At 50.2% G+C, this 22,648-nt stretch overlaps 1 protein-coding gene and 1 long non-coding RNA gene across 6 annotated transcripts in view; one reads left to right on the forward strand and one right to left on the reverse strand.

Annotated features, from left to right (window-relative positions):
- The window catches only part of UBE3B (ubiquitin protein ligase E3B), a 48,598-nt gene that overhangs the window by 14,438 nt on the left and 11,512 nt on the right, over positions 1-22,648 (reverse strand). For all 5 annotated transcript variants that reach the window (XR_002316531.2, XM_020907198.2, XM_020907179.2 and 2 more), the window contains 13 exons: positions 22,370-22,466; positions 20,655-20,740; positions 19,719-19,801; positions 18,432-18,537; positions 18,039-18,159; positions 16,886-17,063; positions 16,275-16,438; positions 14,988-15,155; positions 8,357-8,528; positions 6,687-6,805; positions 5,747-5,861; positions 4,203-4,302; positions 2,203-2,322 (listed from right to left, as the gene is read on the reverse strand). Coding sequence is in view for 4 of the 5 variants with exons in the window: in XM_020907198.2 (XP_020762857.2) it covers positions 2,203-2,322; positions 4,203-4,302; positions 5,747-5,861; positions 6,687-6,805; positions 8,357-8,528; positions 14,988-15,155; positions 16,275-16,438; positions 16,886-17,063; positions 18,039-18,159; positions 18,432-18,537; positions 19,719-19,801; positions 20,655-20,740; positions 22,370-22,466 (1,629 nt within the window). In the remaining variant the exon portion in view is untranslated. The remainder of the gene's footprint in view (positions 1-2,202; positions 2,323-4,202; positions 4,303-5,746; positions 5,862-6,686; positions 6,806-8,356; positions 8,529-14,987; positions 15,156-16,274; positions 16,439-16,885; positions 17,064-18,038; positions 18,160-18,431; positions 18,538-19,718; positions 19,802-20,654; positions 20,741-22,369; positions 22,467-22,648) is intronic.
- On the forward strand, positions 8,525-9,562 carry LOC139037808 (uncharacterized). The gene is made up of 2 exons (XR_011490724.1): positions 8,525-9,254; positions 9,427-9,562. It is a non-coding gene; the product is annotated as an uncharacterized lncRNA (long non-coding RNA).

Raw genomic sequence — 22,648 nt, forward strand, 5'->3', positions numbered from 1 at the left:
AGGTGAGGTGGACGAGGGTGTGTCTACGGTTCCTTCTAGTTCTGAAACGCTGGCATCTGGCCCCCGTTCACCCCTGTGAGGGGAGGCCTTCCTGCAGGACTTCAGATCATTAACTGGAAACCCCCTACACAAGCCCCACCTTCAGTACAAACCGTAAAAAGGGGACAGAATAAAAGCCCAGGAGATCAGTGGTTGAGTATCAGCTTGCTGATGCCCTCTTGTGTCCAAACCAAGCGAAGGTCACTGGGCTCCTGAATTCTAATGACTGGAACCACCGAGTGTCGAGAACGGAGGTAACTGACTCGATGACCCTTCCCCCTTCCTAGTTCAATACGAACACCAGGGTTCAACTTACTGACATGATCTATCCCGAAGGAGCTTAAAAGAGGAAAATGGACTTCGCCTAAAATCCTGACAGACATCCCTTCTTTGATGCCCCTGGGGAAGGTGCTGAAAAAAGCATGCCTGGGTAAGCGGGTGACTCTCCCAGGGACACCTGAGGCGGGCGGTGGGGACTCTGTCACTCCCAGGAGACACCAGTCTCCACCACCCAGACTCCCCGCCGTGCTGGCCACACTGGCAGCAGGACAGAGGAGTCTGACAGGAGAGGTACATCCAGGCCCAAGGAAGAAAGTGCTGGAGAATCAGCTTCCTACAGCACAATCAGGCTTTCCCTTCCTTGAGTTGAAGCAGAGGCTGAACACTCTGGTGGCCTGCAGGTTGAGTCTGGTGGGCAGAAAAGTACCTAGAAGACCGCCAATCTTCCAGGTAGTTTACAAAAACTGACTAGGTCACAACACAAGGATCTGTGGGCTTCAAAACCCTAAATTTTGTCTTCTCTTAAGAAGTCAGAGCATTATGGAGCCTGGATCTCCACAAGGTGACATGCAGGTGGCCTCCTTTAGGGGCATATGTTCTCCACCTGCCGACCCTTCCCTGTGCCCCAGCACTGAGGCTGGTTGTCAGCTGTCATTCATCTAGTCACTCGTGGGGTTGGTCTAAGGGCTGGGCTACCAAGAAAAACAGGAAAGAGCAGGAGAAGGGGATAATATTCTATCTGTTTAGCAGGCAAACAAAATGCCCCTGCACCGAGACACTGTCAGCCAGTGTTGCTCGTCCCTGTGACTGACAGGGCCCCTGGGTACATTTCTTATCCCTACTTCTGAGAATGTCAAAATCGTCTGTCTCCCACACGCTGTCTCTCCCCAGCAGACGTGAGCCCATCACCAGTGGTCAGAAAACGCAATCAAGTTCTCTAGGAGGGACACACATGGCACAATGGCCCGAGAGGAATGCAAGCACGTGGGGAAGAAGGGCTGCTGCGGATGCCTGGTGCTGGAGGCTGGCAACGCGGCCCCGTGCTGACCTGGGGTCCCGTGACTGTCCTACTGTCCTGCAGAACGTGCTGACGAGGAAGTGTGGCCGGAGTGGAGTGGGATGGAAGTCGAAACAGCAAGCGTGGGCAGACCAACCAGGCCAGGCCGCTCCTGGGAGCAGGGACACGGGGCTCTGCCACCACGCGTGCAGCAGCACAGACGGGCAGGCTGTGCACTGCACAGCCCAGGGGAGCGGCTGGCAGGCACGACGCAGACACTGCAGGTGCCTACATTCACGATGATCACGCTCCAGGGTCTTGTTCCAACAAAACATACGATGACAACTTCCCGATATAGGGAGGAGAGTCTTCTGAGGATAGGCACCTATTTTTAAGTCACATCAAGTTGCTGTGTGCTGGGAACCCTGGACGCTAGGTCTGGCAAAGGTAGGCCACTTCACCTGCACCTCCTAAGTTTATGTCCACAAAGAACTTGCGGCCCTGTGATGGACGGATTTCCCAGGACAACTCAGTAACTTAACACCCAGCACCCCAGCTTTCACACTCACGGCTGGGTGCTGGGACAGAGCGCCTGCTGGGACAAGGGAGTCAGCACAGACCTGAGCCCGTCTGTCCTCACTGTCAAGGTGAGGCTGCTCTCCTGTCCTGGGCTAAAGGGAGGGACCCACTGTGCGGGGGGTCTCCAGCACAGAGGGCATGTCTCATTAAGCAGTCCTCAGGCTATCTGGCAGGACGAACGGGCGCCTCCTGCTCCCAGAGCCCTGGCTTCAGGGCCATCAGGTCAAGCAGTGATCAGAGCCGTTCAGGGGTCATCCACTGGAAACAGAAACCCCGCGGTTGAGCACACTCAGCAACAAGCTCCTCACCTCCAGCATCCGGGACCGGCGGATGGTGATGTGGGTGACATGAGGGGAGGCTGAGCTGGTTTCCACAAGCCCCAGTTTCTCCTTCTCCTTGGTCACCATGTTTCGGAACAGGAGAACTCTCTGAAATGAGCAAAGGTGAGACCGGAAACGGGGTCAACAGTGGAGGATCCCAGAAAATGCACTGTGCAAAATGAACGAAATTAAAGCATGGGAGAGGCCCCCAGAATGGGACGCTTTGATGTGCATCAAGGGAGGGAAGTGCCTTGAGAGAAGAGTAAACATTCCTCTACTCGCTCCTGGGGATTATAAAGATAGCTGAATCCGTGCCAAGGGAGAAAGGGTCCCGAAGGAGTGGTCTGGCTGCAGCCAGCGCCTGGCTAAGAATAGTCTGAGTGAAAATCATTCTCCATGTTCAGTCAATAATTCACCGTAAAAACCCAGCGGCAGCACAAGTTACAGAGGCTTCTTTATATAACCGTGCCTGCTTTAGAGGAAATCAATAGCGTGAATTTAAAAAAACATTTCACAGCATTGTTTTCACTGGCAGAAAGAATTTTCAATGATCCTACAGTATAAAAGCCCCTGACCTTTCTATCTGCCTCCTCGTGTCCTCAAGCACACTGCAGTCCCAGAGTAATATGTTTCAAGCATCATTTTAAAAAGAACCCTCTTGGGAGAATGTATATGTGAATAGGTATGGCTAAATCCCTTCGCTGTCCACCTGAAACTCTCACAACATGGTTAGTCAGCTATATTCCAACAGAAAATTAAAAATTAAAAAAATTAAAAATAAATAAAAAGAAGCCTCTTGTATTCCCAACATTCTGACAGGCTCCCTTAGCACATAACCTTTGACCCCAGCCTATAACAGCACACTCAAATCATGTCAGCAGAATGCATAAATAATAGCTCCAACCACAGCTGTTTTTTTTTGAAAAATGGAAATCTCCCCAAAGTCAAGAGCATTGTTAAAAACAAACAGTAAGAACAACAGTAGTGGTAATAATGGATAACCAGACACAGGGGGAGGCTAACAGACTTCACTTGATCATTCTATGAGCTCTCAGAAGTAAATAAATATGGTTGTGACAGAAAAAGGAGCAGCCAAAACAACCTCCTGGGAAGGGGGGCTCCTCTCCACCCCCAGGCTTCAGTGCCCTCTGGCTCTGACCACCTCGTCCTCGTCCATGAATGCAGTGAGGAGGTGTGCATGTCGTCCATGTGTGGAGTCCACCTCCAGCCCAGTCCTCTTCTAGCTCGAGACCTCTGTGTCCACTGGCACTAAGGAGTCACAGACTCGTCACCTGCTCCCCAATCCCCCAGCCCCGCCCTCGTCTGTACCCCCACCTCTGGGAACAGCTCCCTCTCACCCAAGCCAGAAACCTGAGCATCCTCTGAATTCCCCTACTCCTTCCCCCCGAATATCACCATTCTCCAGGGCCTCCTTCAAAACCTCTTGACATCCTTGTCTTTCTGTTCCCAGGGCCCCAGCCTGAATCCAGGCCAGGCTACCATGACACCTGCCTCTAGCCAGTTCTCCATGCTACGGCCAGAAGGAAGATTCCTAAGCAGAGCTCTGACCAGGTGCCTCCGGAGCTAAACACTCTCCAATGGCTCTGGACAAAATCCAAGCTGCTGCTCTTGGCTCCCAAGGCTCTTCCCGCTCCAGCTCCTACAGACCTCCGTGGCTCCAGCTCTGGACTCCGCCTGGCCCTCCCCTGGCACCGTAGTCTCCCCTGCCCTGGGCCTGTGAGCACTGTCCATTTCTGCCAGTGGAGCTCCTTCCTGAGGCTCCTGCAGCATCCACCCCACGAGACCTGAATGGCCAGTTCACACTGCACCACCCGGCACTTGGCATGGCACCTGGCACAGAGTGAACGCCCATCAGCACCCGTGTTGACTGAATGATTGCTTTTATTCATGTCTGATCACTGCTGGGATGAAAATGGACAGCCAGGACCCACGGTGGTGGGAGCAGCCTGGCTCCAAGTGCTACTCACGTTTTTGTGAGGAATGACGTGTGGGATGTACTGCAGGATCAGCTGTGCCCGCTTTCTGTCCTTGTCAAGTTCCTGGAAGAGCACGCTGGGCTTGAGATCCCTGTAGAGCAAAGACACGGATTGGGAATAAGGGGGTGAGTACCATCCTCCAAACAGGGTTGGCCAGCTACAGCCGATGGGCCAGATCCAGCCTGCCGCCCACTTTTTATAAACCAAGCTTTTACGGAACACGGTCATGCCCAAGCTTCATGTACTCTCTCCGGCTGCTTCTGCACTATGATGGCAGCGTTCAGTAGTGGCAACAGACACTGGTGCACAAAGCCTAAAATACCTACTGTGTGGCCCTTTACAGAAAAGTCTACCAGTCACTATTCTAGTGGCACAACTTGTAGAGTTACATGAGAGCTGATCTGTCCTTGATTTAAAAAAAAAAAGGCCGACATGATCTTACTTTTAGTTGTTGCAAGAGGATTTCCTCCACCCCACCCCTAACAAACCTGGCTGTGGGTTTTTTTATCTCACTAATCCTGCTAGAAAAAAAAAAACACGCCATTTCATGATCATAACCTGTTGCTTAGTTTGGCTGAAAAGAACCTGTTTCTTTCCAGTTTACATATGAAGTATCTGCTAAACGTGATCTGGTTCTGTGGCCATGAATGAGCTCTCATCACACTTAGTGTTAACTGGGTCCTAACAGAAGTGACTGGGTGGTGGACTGTCCTGACAGGTGCCTTACAGGGACACGTGCAGATGAAAGGACGGGATAAAGATGAAGGGCCAATACACACTGAGGAAACCAGATCTGAAAGAGACACGTGCACCCCAATGTTCATCGCAGCACTGTTTATAATAGCCAGGACATGGAAGCAACCCAGATGCCCATCAGCAGACGAATGGATGAGGAAGCTGTGGTACATATACACCATGGAATATTACTCAGCCATTAAAAAGAATTCATTTGAATCAGTTCTAATGAGATGGATGAAACTGGAGCCCATTATACAGAGCGAAGTAAGCCAGAAAGATAAAGACCATTACAGTATACTAACACATATATATGGACTTTAGAAAGATGGTAACGATAACCCTATATGCAAAACAGAAAAAGAGACTCAGATGTATAGAACAGACTTGTGGACTCTGGGAGAAGGCGAGGGTGGGATGTTTCAAGAGAACAGCATTGAAACATGTATATTATCTAGGGTGAAACAGATAACCAGCCCAGGTTGGGTACATGAGACAAGTGCTCAGGCCTGGTGCACTGGGAAGACCCAGAGGGATTGGGTGGAGAGGGAGGTGGGAGGGGGGACTGGGATGGGGAATACATGTAAATCCATGGCTAATTCATTTCAATGTATAACAAAAACTACTGTAATGATGTAAAGTAATTAGCCTCCAACTAATAAAAATAAATGGAAAAAAAAAAAAGATGAAGGGCCAAGTTCTCTTGGCCCTAAAACACAATGTGCTGAGCACTCAGGCGACCAGTGTGATGGAGGGACCCCAGCCTCCATAACCCGCCTCCCCCACAATCCGGTGCTCACTTTCGCAGCCAGTGGTCCTCGGGGGCGAAGCGCCGCCGGCAGTCCCGCTCGTAGAGCACCATCAGCCACCCGTGGACAGACTGGAACAACTCCAAGGTCTCACCCTTGGCATTCTCTGTGGGGTGAACAATGGGGAGAGCCATGGTCCGGGAGCCACTCAGGACTGGAGAGGGTGGAAGGACAGCCGTGTCTCCTTCCGTCATCCTTCAGTCCCAGCGAGGACTTCACCTCCCTCCGGCCGAACGTGACACGGAACCAAGAGGATTAAGAGGCCCCATGGGCACATTCTAAGAAACTGGGACCCGGGAATCGCTCAGACACAATCATTCATGCTGTTTCCCACTTGGATGTCATCTAAAGGACCTTTTAATCGAAGGAGCTCAGTGCTGGACGACTGGAAACGTCTCAGGAGGTAGACTCTAATTTAAGTGTGAGCAGGCACATGTTTTATATTCATGGAGATCAACTCAAAGAATCAAAAGGAGACTCAGGGCAAAATTAATCATAAATAATGGTGGCGCAGTGGTAAAGAATCTGCCTGCAATGCAGCAGACGTGGGTTCAATCCCTCGGTTGGGAAGATCCTCTGGAGAAGAGAATGGCTACCCACTCCAGTATTCTTGTCTGGGACGGAGGAGCCTGGTGGGCTACAGTCTATGAGGATCACAAAGAGTTGGACACAACTTGGTGACTAAACAATATCAACAATCCTACATACACACGTAAATCCTAAAGGCTTCCTGGTAGACTAAGACTTCCACAACCACACTACTATGTTAAGGGATCACAGAGAATGGAGAAATAAAACTTCTAATTATGTGAATGGAGGTGCATTTTTTTAATTAACTCTGATGGACAAGGCTAAGAATCAATTGACGTTCTAGACTCTGGACTCCCTGGGTGGAGCGTCAAGTGAAAGAGGGCTGACATCTTTACCTTACCTACGATTCCATCCCAGATCATCTTAAACACAAAGGAGTTCAAAAAAGAGGAGATGGTGACCAGCTCTTCCAGTTTGAATGAAATCTGTTCTTCATAAACTTCAATGTCATCAAGGATCCTAAATCAGACAGAAAGTTACTCACAGTTCCCCACTGAAAAAGGAGAGATCTATACCTTGAACTAGACAAAACAATGTTAAGAAATAAGCTCTTAACTTGTCAATAAAATTTACAGATAGGGTGATCTGTGGGAGAGTGGGTTGGGGGTAGAGATGAAGCAAAAGTGGCCATGAGTTGATAACTATTGAAGCTGGTGACAGATATGGTAAATGAAGGTTCATACTATTCTTTCCACTTTCAGTTAATTTGAAATTGTCCATAGTAAAAAGTTTAAAAGATACAACTGAGAAAGGAAAGACGCAATACACTCTACTCTATACTTTCCTTATTCCTAAGGACCTGCCTGTGACACTTGCTCACGACTCATGTCTGAGTTACCAGGGAATCCTGACCGAGAGTCTGTGTCACCGAAGGCAGTTGCAGACTCTTACTCTGTGTCTGTGACGCACACTAGGTGCACTTAGTAGGTATCTGGTAAGTATCTGAAGGTGAACGAATAAACGTCTGGAAGAACATATGAATAAATGAAGCACACGATGCAGTTCTAGCTAAAAATGTCCTATGAGCTGCTCCATTCTCGCTTTACGGTTTGGCTCACTCCCGGGTCACCCTTGACCTGGCAGTTAAGGGTGTCTCACCGGCAACTGCAGACCGCCGCTCTCACCTCCAGCTGCTCTCTGAGCCCTCCCTACAGGACTCCTACCCAGTCCACCACCTACGTGCACCCATCTGCCAACGCCTCCGAGACCTGTGTGCAACTGCCTGAGGTCCATTCCATCTTACGACTCTTTACCAATCTTTTGTGGAAAAAGTGAAGTTTAAAAAAATACCAAATACTCAAGTAGACACATACACTTGAAGAAAAAGGAAATGCAGAGGACTCACATTTGTTAATTTCCTGCCGTGCCAGGCACTGTACTAACTCCTTGACATTCCTCGTCTCATTCACTCCCTAACAGATTGGTAATACTGTTTTCCATTCTACTGTTGAGGAACCTGAGGCTCAGAGAGGTTGAGCAACTTGCCCAGGGTTGGCTTGGTAAGAACCAACACATCCTGACCTCTTCCTGTGCTGGGACTATGCTGAACATTCATCTCCCCTATGCCTTTCCACACGGCCAAGAGATGCTACAAATTCCCAACTAGAGCTCAGGAAACTGAGGCCCAGACAGGTGGAGGCCCTTCCTCCCTGGCCCAGGATGTCTCAGCCAGTGGCTGGGCCACCTTCTGCACCCTGGCTCTGGAATTTTTCCAGGTAACTACTTAGCCCAGTAAGTAAATAGCCAATGTGTGGCCTGAACCAAGCTCCGGGGGACCCCAAAGCCCATATCGAGAGCTAGTGGCCTGGCTCTCCTGTAGAGGATGGAAGCTAAAAAATGCTGTCTACTACAAGCCCCCCACTTTGTTAAACGTCTTGTCTGCTCCTTCTAATGACGGGTCCGAGTGCTCGGGGTAATCTCATCAGCAATGGCTTAATTGCCGACACTGTGATTGGGTCTCTCCACTCCACGTTCGGGGAAAGAAACTCAGCCCCAAAGCAGTCAACCTACGTGATGAGGTGCCGGGAACAGTCACAGAACAGCATTAGCATGGCCAGAAGCTGCTTAGACTCCTCCGTGTCGTTGTTGAGGCACTCCAAGAAGAGCTTCAGCCCTCCATGGGGCCCCAGTTCACAGATAAATGCCCACAGTTTGGGCAGCAGGTCATCGAGGTAAGTGAGACCTGAAAGAGGAGACAAACCGAAGCTTCAGGTGGGGCTCTACTGGTCCCTTATTTCTCCTCCCTTCCAGGAAAGCAAAACGCTTAAACTTATCAATGTTTGTGACAGAAAAAAAATGCCATTACAAAGAAAAGCATCAGGAGAAGGATGTTGCCCATGAGAACAATGGTAAGAGCAGCTAAGAGTCAATGGGTGCTTAGTTACTATGTATCAGATATCATTCTGAACACTCAGGCACTACTTCCTTTCACCTTGTGAAACCCCATGAATATTGCCATTTTATAAGGCAGGAAACTGAAGCCCAGACAGATTGAGTAATCGGCCCCAAATCACACAGCCAGTAAGTGTCAGACCCAAGAATAGAATGCAGATTTACCTGACTTGGAGGTAATGTTTTTCATCTTTTAAAAAGATTTTTTGATGTGGACCATTTGAAAAGTATTGAATTTATTACATCGCTTGTGTTTTATGTTTTGGTTTTTGGCCACAAGGCACGTGGGATCTTAGCTGCCCGACCAGGATTGAACCCGCACTCCCTGCCTGGAAGGTGAAGTCTTAACCACTGGACCACCAGGGAAGTCCCCTTGGTGTTTATGTTTTATTTTCAGGGATCAGCAATTTTTTTGTGGAAAAGGCCAGAGAGTATTTTTAGGTTTTTGGTCTGGACCAGTCTACATCAAAACTACTCAATGTTTCTATCACAGCATGGAAGCAGCCACAGAAAATAGGTAAATAAACGGATGTAGCTGTGTTCCAACAAAACTTTACTTACAAAAGCAAGTGGTGAGCTGATCTGGCCCATGGGCCATAGTTTGCTGATCCCTGTTTTAAAACATCTTGTAGGCGTATCCACATTGAGCAGAGCTTTCTCTCATTCACTTCTATTATTTTATCTCTTAGAAATGGGAAAGCAGTGAACAACCATCACACAGATACTCTGAAGCATTATACAAAAATTCACCATAGGCGAAAGAATGAAACTACACTACCTTACACTGTACACAAAAATAAACTCGAAATGGATTAAAGAATCGAATGTAAGGTCTGAAACCATGAAACTTCCAGAAGAAATCATGTAAGCTGCTTGACAAGGGCCTGGGAAATGATTTTTTTTGGATCTGACTCAAAAAACAAAGCCAATGTAAATAAAAATTAGCAGGTGGGACTACAGCAAACTACAAAGCTTCTGCACAATAACAGAATCGCCCACAAGATGAAAAGGCAATTTATGAGACGGAAGAACACTTGTCAATCACGTACCTGATCAGGGGTCGATATCCAAATTATATGAAGAACTCATGCAATGCACCAGAAAACCCCCCAAGCAATCTGCTTCAAACGCGGTCAGAGGATCTGAATACATTTCTCCAGAAAAGACACGCAAACCAGCACATGTAAAGGTGCTCTACATTCCTTGTCATCAGGAAAATACAAATCAAAACCACAGTAAGATACCACCTCACACCTGTCAGCATGGCTATCATCAAAAAGACAAGAAATAACTAGTGCTGGTGGGGATGTGGAGAAGAGAGAACACTTGTGCACTGTTGCTGGGACTGTAAATTGGTGCAGCCATCATGGAAATCAGTATGGAGATGCCTCGAAAAAAAAAAAAAAGGAAAATAGAACTACCATATGATTACAACAACTCCAATTTTGGGTATTCATTCATCGCAAAAAACAAAAACACTACTTTGAAAAGATACATACACCCCCTTGTTCACAGGAGCATTGTTTACAAGAGCCAAGATAAGGACACAACCTAAGTGTCCATTAGTGTACACACACACACACACAGACTACTACTCAGTCATTAAAAAAGAACGGTTTCTTGCCACCTGTAGCAACAAGGATGGACCTTGAGGAAATTATACCGTATGATCTCATCTATATGTGAAAACTACAAAAGAAAGAAAGAAACCCAAGCTCACAGACACAGAGAACAGATGGGTGGTTGCTGGGGAAGAGCGTGGACGGGGCGGGGGAAGGTAAGCAAAGTGGGTGAAGAGGATCAAAAATGACAAATTTCCCTGGTGGTCCAATGGCTAAGACTCCACGCTCCCAGCACAGGGGACCTGGGTTCGATCACCAGTCAGGGAACTAGATCCCACATGTCACAACTAAAGATCTCGAATGCCACAACTAAGGCCTGGCACAGCCAAATAAGTAAACAAACATATTTTTAAAGAAGGACAGACTCCAAGTTATAAAATAAATAAACCATGGGGATGTAAAGTACAGCATGGGGACCACAGTTAACAATATATATACTGCATTTTTGAAAGCTGCTGGAAGGGTGGATCTTAAAAGTCCTTATCAGAGAGGAAAAAGAAAAAAGAAAAAAAAAATTTTAACAGTGTATGGAGATGGATGTTAACAAGCCTTACTGTGTGGATCATTTCGCAATATGTACAAATACCCAGCCATTATGCTGTGCACCTGAAACTAAGATAATGCTCCCTGGAAACTATTAAAACTCAATTTAAGAAACAGACAGGATAAGTAGTTAACACCGTGGAGACGACAGGTATACTTCCACAGGGCAAACATGCTCATTTACAGCGTGATGTACCAATTCAGTGGGGCTGCCTCCTGAGCGGCTTGGACGGAAGCAGGGACGCCGCGGTCTGGAAGCCGTGTCGGGGGGCGGCATGTGGCTCCAGAACCCACACACGTGCATGAGGGGCATGAACGGAAACATTCTGTAGACTGTGAGAGCAGGAGAACTGCAGTGTTTTTAAAACCACTGTGATTTTCTATCATTCAGCTTATAGTGCTGTGTACAGTCAAACTAATATAATGCATACTACACATATACTTTAGACTAGTTTATCTTCATTTTTTCTTTTTTTTAATTAGCCATGTGGCACAACTTGTGGGATCTTAGTTCCTCATCCAGGGACTCGACCCGGTTCCCAGCAGTGAAAGCGCTAAGTTCTAACCACTGGACTGCCAGGGAATTCCCTAAAATCATGTATTTTCCTCTTGCCCAGAAAACTTCCTGGGACAATGGGAGATGTTTACTCTGGCTATCTTAAAAAACTGGACACAGGCTACAACCTCAAAACCATCTGACTCAGCATGCTTCCCAGACCCTCCCACTGGGTACTGGGGTGCCAGTTCACCTGTGTCCCCCCCTCTGCACTCAGGGAGGCGGCCCTAGGCCCCAGGCCGCGCGGCTGGGCTCAAGCCCCTGAACAGCACTGTCCCCACCTCTGCACTTAGGGAAGCGGCCCTAAGCCCCAGGCCATGCACCTGCGTCTGGGCTCAAGCCTCTGAACAGCACTGTCCCCAGCCTCTGCACTCAGGGAAGCGGCCCTAAGCCCCAGGCCGTGCACCTGCGTCTGGGCTTAAGCCCGTGAACAGCACTGTCCCACCTCTCTGTACTCAGGGAAGCGGCCCTAGGCCCCAGGCCGCGCACCTGCGTCTGGGCTCAAGGCTCTGAACAGCACTGTCCCCTCCCCTGCACTCAGGGAAGCAGCCCTAGGCCACAGGCCGCGCACCTGCGTCTGGGCTCAAGCCCCTGAACAGCACTGTCCCCCCCTCTGCACTCAGGGAAGCGGCCCTAAGCCCTAGGCAGCACACCTGCTTCTGGGCTTAAGCCCGTGAACAGCACTGTCCCCCCCTGCACTCAGGGAAGCGGCCCTAAGCCCCAGGCCGTGCACCTGTGTCTGGGCTTAAGCCCGTGAACAGCACTGTCCCCCCCCTCTGTAATCAGGGAAGCGGCCCTAGGCCCCAGGCCGCGCACCTGCGTCTGGCCTTGAGCCCGTGAACAGCACTGTCCCCCCCCGCTGTACTCAGGGAAGCGGCCCTAGGCCCCAGGCCGCGCACAGCACTGTCCCCCCCTCTGCACTCAGGGAAGCGGCCCTAAGCCCCAGGCCGCGCACCTGCGTCTGGGCTCAAGCCCCTGAACAGCACTGTCCCCGCCTCTGCACTCAGGGAAGCGGCCCTAAGCCCCAGGCCGCACACGTGCGTCTGGGCTCAAGCCCCTGAACAGCACTGTCCCCACCTCTGCACTCAGGGAAGCGGCCCTAGGCCCCAGGCCGCGCACAGCACTGTCCCCCCCTCTGCATTCAGGGAAGCGGCCCTAGGCCCCAGGCCGCGCACCTGCGTCTGGGCTCAAGGCTCTGAACAGCACTGTCCCCCACTCTGCACTCAGGGAAGCGGCCCTAAGCCCCAGGCCATGCACCTGCGTCTGGGCTCAAGCCCGTGAACAGCACTGTCCCCGCCTCTGCACTCAGGGAAGGGGCCCTAGGCCCCAGGCCGTGCACCTGCGTCTGGGCTTAAGCCCGTGAACAGCACTGTCCCCTCCCCTGCACTCAGGGAAGCAGCCCTAGGCCACAGGCCGCGCACCTGCGTCTGGGCTCAAGCCCCTGAACAGCACTGTCCCCTCCCCTGCACTCAGGGAAGCAGCCCGAGGCCACAGGCCGCGCACCTGCGTCTGGGCTCAAGCCCCTGAACAGCACTGTCCCCGCCTCTGCACTCAGGGAAGCGGCCCTAAGCCCCAGGCCGCGCACCTGCGTCTGGGCTCAAGCCCGTGAACAGCACTGTCCCCCCCACCCCACCCCGCACTCAGGGAAGCAGCCCTAGGCCCCAGGCCGCGCACTTGCGTCTGGGCTCAAGCCCCTGAACAGCACTGTCCCCGCCTCTGCACTCAGGGAAGCGGCCCTAAGCCCCAGGCCGCGCACCTGCGTCTGGGCTCAAGCCTCTGAACAGCACTGTCCCCCTCTCTGCACTCAGGGAAGCGGCCCTAAGCCCCAGGCCGAGCACCTGCTTCTGGGCTCAAGCCTCTGAACAGCACATTCGCACGCTGTCTTGGTGTCCCCGCTGCAGGTCCAGCAGGCACCCTACACTCATCACAGCCCAACAGAACTCTAGATGCTCCATGATCTCACCTCGCTTCCCCAGATCCAATCTACCCATGAGACCTGTCGATTCCACCTCTAAAACATATTGTAACCCTCTGCTTTCATCTCCATTGGCCCAGTGTTCTCAACCAGGAATGATTTTGCCCCACAAGGGGCACTGGACAATGTTGGGAGACATGTATGGTTGTCATGAGTGGGGGAGAGGGGCTACTGGAACCTGTAGGTAAGGTGCCAGGGGCAGCTGAACACGCTACAATGGACAGGACCACCTCCACAACACAGACTGTGTGGGCCCAAATGTCAGCTGTGCTAAGGTTGAAGAACACTGCCCTGGTCCAAGTCAACAATGTCTCATCATTCTGTCACAGTGCCCTTCAGTATAGCAAATGTATTTTCCTCTTGCTTATTACTGTCTTCACACTACTAGAATACAATACCCTTGGGAACACAGATCTTAGCTGTCTTATTCTGTCTTCTGTCTTCAATGCCCGACACTCACAGGCTCTATAAATATTTGAAGATGAGTAAGGAAGTGATGACAGAAGATGAGATGGTTGGATGGCATCACCAACTCAATGGACATGAGTCTGAGCAAACTCTGGGAAATAGTGAAGGACAGGGAAGCCTGTCCATGGGGTCACAAAGAGTCAGACACGACTGAGCGACTGAACAACACTCTTAACAAAAATTAAGAGTGAAAGACAGAAGCAGCGGCAATTTGATTCAAAAAACGTAAAAAGCGACAGAGAAGTTCTTGAGCCTTTATGCAGTCAGCAGCTTCAAGGCTTACATCTGTCCTCACAATACCAACCATACTAACACCTCCTGCGCTGCAACTTCCAAGCCCTGATGCCCAATTCTCTGCTCACAGGAGGGACTTTCTTCCCTGCTCAGCTAAAAAGGAAAATGTCCAGCATATCCATGAAATGAGGTCTCCTGCAGCCAATAAAAATGAGAGTTTAACAACAAGGACCTATGGTGGAGCTCAGGGAACTCTGCTCAATGTTAAGTGGCAGCCTGGATGGCAGGGGTCTGGGGAGAATGGAGACATATATGTATGGCCGAGTCCCTTTTGTTGTCCACCTGAAGCTATCACAACTTTGTTAATTGGCTACACCCCAATACAAAATTAAAAGTTTTTAAAAAATGAGGTTTTAAAGAATTTTGGCTTGACAAAATATTTATAATGTGATTAACAGAAAGGGAAAAAACTATACATTTCAATCTAAAAACATATATATGTAACACTCAGGATCAAATGGTCACCCATAGACTGTGGGATTAAGAATGGTTTAAATTTTCTTTGCTTCTTGTCTTTTCTAGTTTTCTATTCATAACAAAATATTAACTTCTTTAGAAAACCAGTTGTACTTCATAATGAAAATAAAAGCCAGGTCTCAGAAACAAACTAGCAGTGCTAGGCCTGGGATGAACTCAAGCTATAACTGAGGTGGACCAATTTCTAAGAAAAACAGCAAAGACACCCTTCTTCAACATGATTTCTGAGTCAAGGAAACCAGGAGAGAATCAACATCTAGGAGAACTTGTCTGGCAGATGTGAGCAAGGGCAGAGGCCACCTCGGGACCCCAGACCTGTGAGGATCTGCAGCCGGATCTGCGTGAGGGTCGTCAGCGAGGTCTGGTAGAGGACACAGATCCTGCAGACCTTCTGGACCTCCGCAGAGTCCACACGTTTACCCCCGACGGGCCTGAGGATGTTGCGAACTGACGCTGACTTCTGAAATGCACGCTTCAGGAGAGCTGCCGGCGAGAGGAGGGGGAACATGTGAGTAGGAGGTCAGCCATCTGCCCAATGCCTCCCCAGAAAAGGGAGGAGCATTTCCACACAGCTCCTAACTTCCAGCCGGAGCCAGACAGGGAGGCTCTCCTGTGATTCAAATCCTCTCTTTGGGGTAAAACAGAAAAGCAGCGACAACAGGGTTTCAGGGAGAATGCAGAGACCTCTTCAGAATAGCAGGAGGCTCTTGAGAACAAGCAGAACACATCAGATTCAGCTGATAGATTCCCTGACTGTAACCACTTAACTTTAGAACCCACAAAGGTAAAACCTGAGGACTCTATTGGGGGGAGAGGGGGAGAAGGGCAGGGCCTGGCTGATTCCCAACGTGCTGTGCTTTCAGAGGCAAGTAGGAGCATCAACTTCAAGTACATATATTGAGTTTGGGGTTGCACTCTTGTTTACACCTTCCCATTTATACCCTGCTGAAGTTACACGCCCATGCTGACACTACAACATGGAGCTCTGCCATACACTGAACCCCACGATCTGCCACAGGCAGGCAAGTCCTCCAAATTATGTGCCAGAAGCGCTGCCTTTGTTTTATCGGCATGGGCAATGGGAAACCTCTTCATGGAACCCGCTGCTATGGATCTTGCAAGGGGGACACTGAGATGGCAGCCTGCCCAGTGACCCCCATCCCTGTATTAGGAATTCCACAGGGGAAGTAGCTTTCATGACTAGGAACTCAGAAAAGCTCTACTTCCCTTAAGAAATCAGTCCTCCTCCTTCTTCCTACTAATGAAAAGAAAAGGCCCATAAATTCCTTCTCATTTCTGGCTATTACAAATTCAAAGTCGAAAAAAGAAATTCAGAGCTGAATGGAAGTTCATAGATGAGTGCGGCTGCCCTCATAGACCATCTGTGGATGTTCTGGACACTTGACCTTGATTTTGTTCACAGTTGTATTTCCCTAGCTCTTGTTTTCTCTCCCTAAGGATTTTCTGTCACTGTTCTGCTAAACGTGGACTTGACTTAACCCATCTCAAATCGCCAAGGGAGCGGGCAGAGGTCATGTGACAGAGTAGGCAGGCGCCCAGGGCCACTGAGGAGCTGGACTTGGGGCAGGCGGGGCCACTCACTCTTCACAGGCAGCACGCTCTGCGGGGAGGCCGGCGGCGCGTGGGCCGGCTCCGGGTTCTCCAGCAGCTTCTTGCTCAGGATGTCGCTGAAGAAGACCCGGATGAGAGGGACCCCCCACAGGAACTGCAGCTGCTTAGTGACCAAGGGCATGGACTCATTGAGCCTGGGCGAAAGCAAGAGAGCGGGCGCGTCAGCCCCACCTGACGGAAGGCCACCTGGAGGGGTGGCTGGGGACTGCCACTCGGCACGGCAAACAGGGCCCTAAGAGAGGTGTGGGGTCCCCAAACTGCCGCCGAGGCCCGGGTGCAGAAGCACTGACCTCCTCGGATGGCGCTCCACCGGGCTTCCTTTGCTGGGCAGCCCTGTGGCGTTCCCACGTGGAACGCTGGGCCCCACGTGCCCCAGTCGCCTCCCAGCCCCCCTCGACCTGTTCGCTCTTCATCCTGATTCCATCCCGTTCACCACCCAGTCGACGAAAGCTGCCTGATGCCTAGTGCGCCGTCGTTTTCATAGCTGGCCCAACGATCTCGACGAGAGGCGGGGGCAGTGGTGGGAGGGAGGTAGGAGGAGGAGGAGACGAGACAGGCAGGGCTCCGCCTCCAGGACTCACCCGTAGTCCACGGACTGGGAGAACCAGCCAAGGACGGGGTGCCAGTGGGTCAGGTTGGACTTCTTCTGGGACACGTACTTCTGACAGTAGCAGAGCATCTGGGTCAGTAGGCTCACGAAGCCGTCTGTCTCCTCCTCCAGCACCCTGGGGCTGAGGGAGCCCAAGTGCAGGAGGTTGCCTGCAAAGAGAGAAGGCGGAGTGCAATGGGTCGGGGCCGACACACTTCTTGCCTCCCAGCCCTGCCCCTGCCCGGGGCCCAGGCACCCGTGTCCACGGGCAGGAATAAAGCCCACGAAGAGGGACCTGAGGCGCTGGGGCTGCAGCACAGGTCAAGGCTCAGAAACAGGCCGATCCGGCTCTGCTGCAGGCGAGCTGGCCGACCCTCAACCCACCTCTCGAGTGTGCTTCCTCCTCTGCAAGACTGGAGTAAGGATCCCCTATTTTAATGTGAGGGTTATTTGAAGTAACGGGTAAAAGGCCAGATTTTTAAGTGAGTATAACACTTCATTATATTAGTATTCTAAAATCAAGGATCAACACAAGGAATTACCATCTGAAGAAAATCTGAAAGTCCTGGAAAACCGTTATTCAGTGTTCACCAAAGTTATTTAACGTCTTACTCTTACCATCAACTCCTTTAAAATGTAGCCCCAAGAACCTTTTTATATTTCCGCTGATCTTTTCTTTCCCCTCTAATTTCTAATTCCTCTAATGAGGCAAAGAGAATTCTGTACCTCTGCTGTTTTAAACGCTCCTATCCACAAACCCTTTCCTCATCTAAATGAAAATGTCGTAAAATAAATGCTACAGGCTCCATTCTGATCTAAGCCCCACCCATCTGTGCTCTCTGCTCTCCTGAATTGAGAATTCTCCAGGAACTCACACGTTTCCATTTTTCCCTTGGCTGCCAGGAAGCAAAAGGGCTGAAATGTAACAATCACTCAGCTAGTCACTCAGGTAGTCTGCCAGGCTGATATATTTTCCATGTGACTTTCAATTTCATGTGTCTACTTTAACTATTTACCTGTCTTTTACTGTAAGCACTTCAGCTTGTACTAAACACAGCTCATGGCCTCCAGAATGGTGGAAAGCAAAACACCTGGGCTTTTCCCAACACCCGGGACACCATCAAATTCCAACCAAGGGTACTCACCCATGAGACAAAGCGTATGGCATCCTTCCAAGCTTTCACACACATCACGGCATCGATCTTCCTCTCTTAAAAATGCGATGAATTTACGGAGCATGTCATGAGATTCTAAAACAGTGAGGCGCTGTGAACAATCGCAGACTGTTAAAGTGGAGGCTGACACGAGGAATTTCCCACCAAAGCGTGAATCCTGTCACCTGCAGACCACTCCCCCGGCTGCCAAACATGTTCTCCATCACCAGGGAGAAAACAAAGATGAGACCCCTTTTCTTCGGGCTTCCAGCATGAGCATGTCTATGGCGGCTACTGATTTAGGAGAAACATCAGAAGAGGCCGACATTTCCATTCTAAGGACAAAGGGAAAAATGGGGTTGGGGGAGTGCAGAGTCCACTGACCTCAGGGGTCACGGTGCTGAGATGAGTCACCAGGGCGGGCACAGACACGATGTGGATGAGGAACAGCCGGATCAGATTGTCTGAAAACTGTGCAGCAAGCACGGGGCTAGACACAGACAGATCACCTCACTCAGGAGGACTATGCTGTGAACCTGGAACAAAAGAACAATCCCGCCAACACCCCCAAATCCCTTCAAGGTGTGCTTCATAGGACTTCAAGGAAGACTGGATGTGAAATGGGCCCATCCACTGGGGGAAGGGTTGAATCAGTGATGGCTTATGATGCAGCTCTGAAAAATCAATTTACTGAAGTTATACTGACATGAGAATCCTCATGCTATAATTGACTTAAAAAAAAAGGGCAGAGTAAGAAACTATATACATGGGCGAGGAGCAGGGAGTAGTGACGGGAAAGGAAACAGAGAGGGGCTCCTGGGCTGCCAGTGCTGTGATGCTGACACGGTGTGTTTACTGCGTGCTAAGTCCCCAACAGGGCTTCCCAGGTGGCTCAGGGGTAAAGACCTCGTCTGCTAATGCAGGAGAGGTAGGCTCAATCCCTGGGTCAGGAAGATTCCCTGGAGAAGGAAACGGCAACCTACTCCAGGTATTCCTGCCTGGGAAATCCCATGGTCAGAAGAGCCGGGTGGGCTACAGTCCATGCGGTTGCAAAGAGTCAGACACGACTTAGTGACTGAGCATGCACACAATTTAAATGAGAATAAATAAAAAGTACTGATCCCATGCAAAGATGGTAACTTTGGAGACAGTGATTTAAATAATATATATCATTAATCCCCCCTTTGACTTTTCACACAGGGTTCTCATCAGATAGAGCAGCCTTGTCCAACCGGACCTCTTGTGATGATGGAAATGTTCCTCAGCTATGCTGTCAATGTGGTTTTCACTAGTCACCTGTGGTCTCTGAGCACCTGAAATGTGGCTAATGAAATCAAGGAACTGAATTCTTAATTGTATTTAATTTTAATAAATTTCCATTTGAAACAGTCCCATGCGGCTCATGGTTAAGTGGTAAACAGAGTCTAGACCAGGTTGGCAAACTGTTGCCCACAGGTCAAAATCTGCCCACTGATGGTTTTTGTGAGTAGAGGTTTTCGGGAACACAGAGCCACTCCCACCTGTGGCTGCCGAGCTACAGAGGCAGAGCAGCTGTGACAGACGCGTGGCGCACAGATCTGAGAATATCTGCTAGCTGGCCTTCTGCAGAGAGTCTGCAAGAGGAGGTGCCTTCGAAGCACACCAGCCTCTCAGCGACAGCTTCCCACTTACCGCATCGCTAAGGAAAATGCAGCCGTTAAAGTGCCTTTGGACAGACAAGGCCGGGGTCTCGCCAGGCCACGGGTCAGCAGGATCTGAAAAGAGCATCGAAACTGATCAGGGGATGATGCCAACTTTATATTCATGTGTACGTAAAAAAGGTACAAAGAGTGCTTCAGATTAAAAAAAACTGTACTGGGATGTTTCTAAAAAAAATGAAAGAAAAGTAATGGGTATGGAGGTTCATTGCCCCACTCTATCTCTACTTTAAGTATTACACTTATGTTTTTAAGAATAATAGCTTAAAAAAATTAACAGCTGATACAAAGGATACCAGACTTAAGATCTCAATTATTTCAGAAGCAGTTTGGAGTCAGGGTGTGAAGGAGAAGCTGCCACTGAGAGGAGCTGTGGAGAATCCACCCTTGGCTGCCAAGGTGCTTCGCGGGGCTGTCGTGAGAAAAGGAAACCCAACTAGACGAGAGCCCGGCTCAGCCCCAGGTGAAGATGGACTCAGCCAATGCCACTTCTCACACTCCAGAGTTAAAGAGTACTTTTCAACACTGACTGGTCAGATTTCTGACAATTCCCTGCATGTGTGAAATGGCGTGATAACACGCAGTGTGGACCGAAGGCTGTGGAGGGCATGGAACTAGAAAGACAACTACAGACACTGACCAAGAAGGAACCTGAGTGGGTAAGTCCTGAGGCCTCCTGCCTGAGTTTAAGTTTCAAGTGACTGGACTGTCCTTGTAAGTAAAAGGAAAACACAACGAAGGGATCCCAGCCATTGTCCTCTCTTCACACAAACCATGAGGCGGGGGGAGGGCGGAGAGAGCGCTGGGCTGTAAGCCCTCTCTGCAGAAAGCGCTGCTCTGAGGAGGGCGGCAGATATGCCGAAACCAGAGGTAAACCCAAGCTCAGGTACTGGAGAAGGAAGTCACAGACCTGCAGGACAGAGTAAAACCCACGCTGGTTGAGATGGCCCATTATGTTTGCACAAATGTGGTTCATGGCTGGTCGAAGACTCTCACCTAAACGAAGGAAAAAAGTCTGAGAAAGAAAGAAAAAACAATCTCTGACCATCATGTGAACTGTTTATGTCCCCAGACCCCGGGCCATAAGGAAACCAGACCTCCTCTGGCTTGCCTTCCAGCTCCCCTTGGGCCTGATACCAGAAGAGATGCAGTATTTCCAGGATTCTCTCTCTCCTGCAAGGCCTGGTTCAAGGGTTGCCTCTTAAGAGACAGGTCCTATCCGCTCCCAGAAGCATTGTCCTCAACCTCCAAGCTCCTGCAGTACCTTTTCTACATCCCTCCAAGGGCCTGGCACTTTGTACCCACTGCAGCGACCGCCGCTTCCCACTGGGACACAAGGTCCCTGGCAGGGCCCAGAACATGAGTTTTAAATGCCTCCTCCCCCACCCCTCCCCACCCAGAGTCGAGGATCAGGCCCCAGAGAATCCCTCCTTCCTGTCCCGGAGCCTTGGCACACGCAGTTTCCTCTGCTTCAAAGTTCTGTCTCTCTTCTGCGCACCCTACCTCTCCCTCCAGCTCTCAGCTCAGACACCGCTTCTTCAGGAAAGCCTGAGCCCCGCACGAGGCAGGGCCTCTCACCCCACTGCACCTCGCTTCTCCTGGGCTCTTCCTTCCAAGCGCCACCTGCCACACTGGTGTCGTGACCTGTACATACTCACACACGTCACTCATTCAGTCACACATATTCATATATACACACACACACATATATATATATACACGTTATTATTCAGTTGCTAAGTCACATCTGACTCTTACAACCTCATGGACTGTAGTCCGCCAGACTCCTCCGTCCATGGGATTTCCCAGGCAAGAATGCTGGAGTGGGTTGCCATTCCCTTCTCCAAGGGATCTTCCCGACCGACCCAGGGATCAAACTCGCATCTCCTGCACCGGCAGGCAGATTCTTTACCACTGAGTCACCAAGGAAGCCCCATACCCTAACATCTGTCTCCTCTCTGGCCCCCAGACTCAAGTGTGGTGAGGAGGGGCGGGCGCACAGAGTTCAGCCCTAAAGCCCCGGGAGGACAGTGACCTTTCCTGCATCTCTGGTGCCTCCTCGGCACCTCACACAGAGTAGGCTACGATGAATGGATGAACGACATGAATGTATGAAACACGTGAGGCTGAGTTCAGGATTCAGGGACGGAGGCAGTTTTATGGGCAAAATAAGAATTATTTTATGAGCTTTTAGTGTTTTTAGGCTGCACTGTGCAGCGTACAGGATCTTAGTTCTCCCCTAAGAACCCACGCCCCCTGCATTGGAAGCATGGAGTCTTAACCATTGGACCTCCAGGGAAGTCCCTAAGATAGAATTATTTTCTGCTGAAAACCCTCCATGTGAAGTGATGAGGCTTAAGTGAATATGACCACCTGGAGGCTGCGGTGCTGCGGGTGCCGTAACAAGTGAGCTCAGAGGGACTGTGCCTTCTATCAATACTGAGCATGTTCTCGACACCGTGGGGCAGTGGGATGGGACACGCCACGGGCATCTCCATGTGTGCGGTTCCAGGCCCTTCCCTGAGGCTCGTGGTGGCAAAAACAGTCCTTGAAAAGGTCCCCCAAACCCCCGAGCTCTCTATGGAAATGCGACTTGGGGAAGACTTTGAAGTGAGTCTCACCGACCTTTTCCCCGGAGAATTTTCCACGTTGAAGTGTCCGTGAAGGTGACAAGCATTGTGAGGTACAGGGTGATGAGTTTGGAGTCTTGTAAAATTTCCGGCTAGAAACAACATAGTGAGATTGACATGCGCCCTCAGGCCCAAGGCAGCAAAACAATCCATTTACAACTTTTCTGACTGCAAACAAACGCGTCAGGATTCTAAGCTTTTATTCTTTTTCTCTTGAGGAATCACTGCTTCAGAAGTTAAATGATGGGGATTTTGGCACATAAGGGCTTGACCA

The sequence above is a fragment of the Odocoileus virginianus genome, chromosome 12 (genome assembly GCF_023699985.2).
Source record: "Odocoileus virginianus isolate 20LAN1187 ecotype Illinois chromosome 12, Ovbor_1.2, whole genome shotgun sequence".
Classification (NCBI taxonomy): Eukaryota; Metazoa; Chordata; class Mammalia; order Artiodactyla; family Cervidae; genus Odocoileus; species Odocoileus virginianus.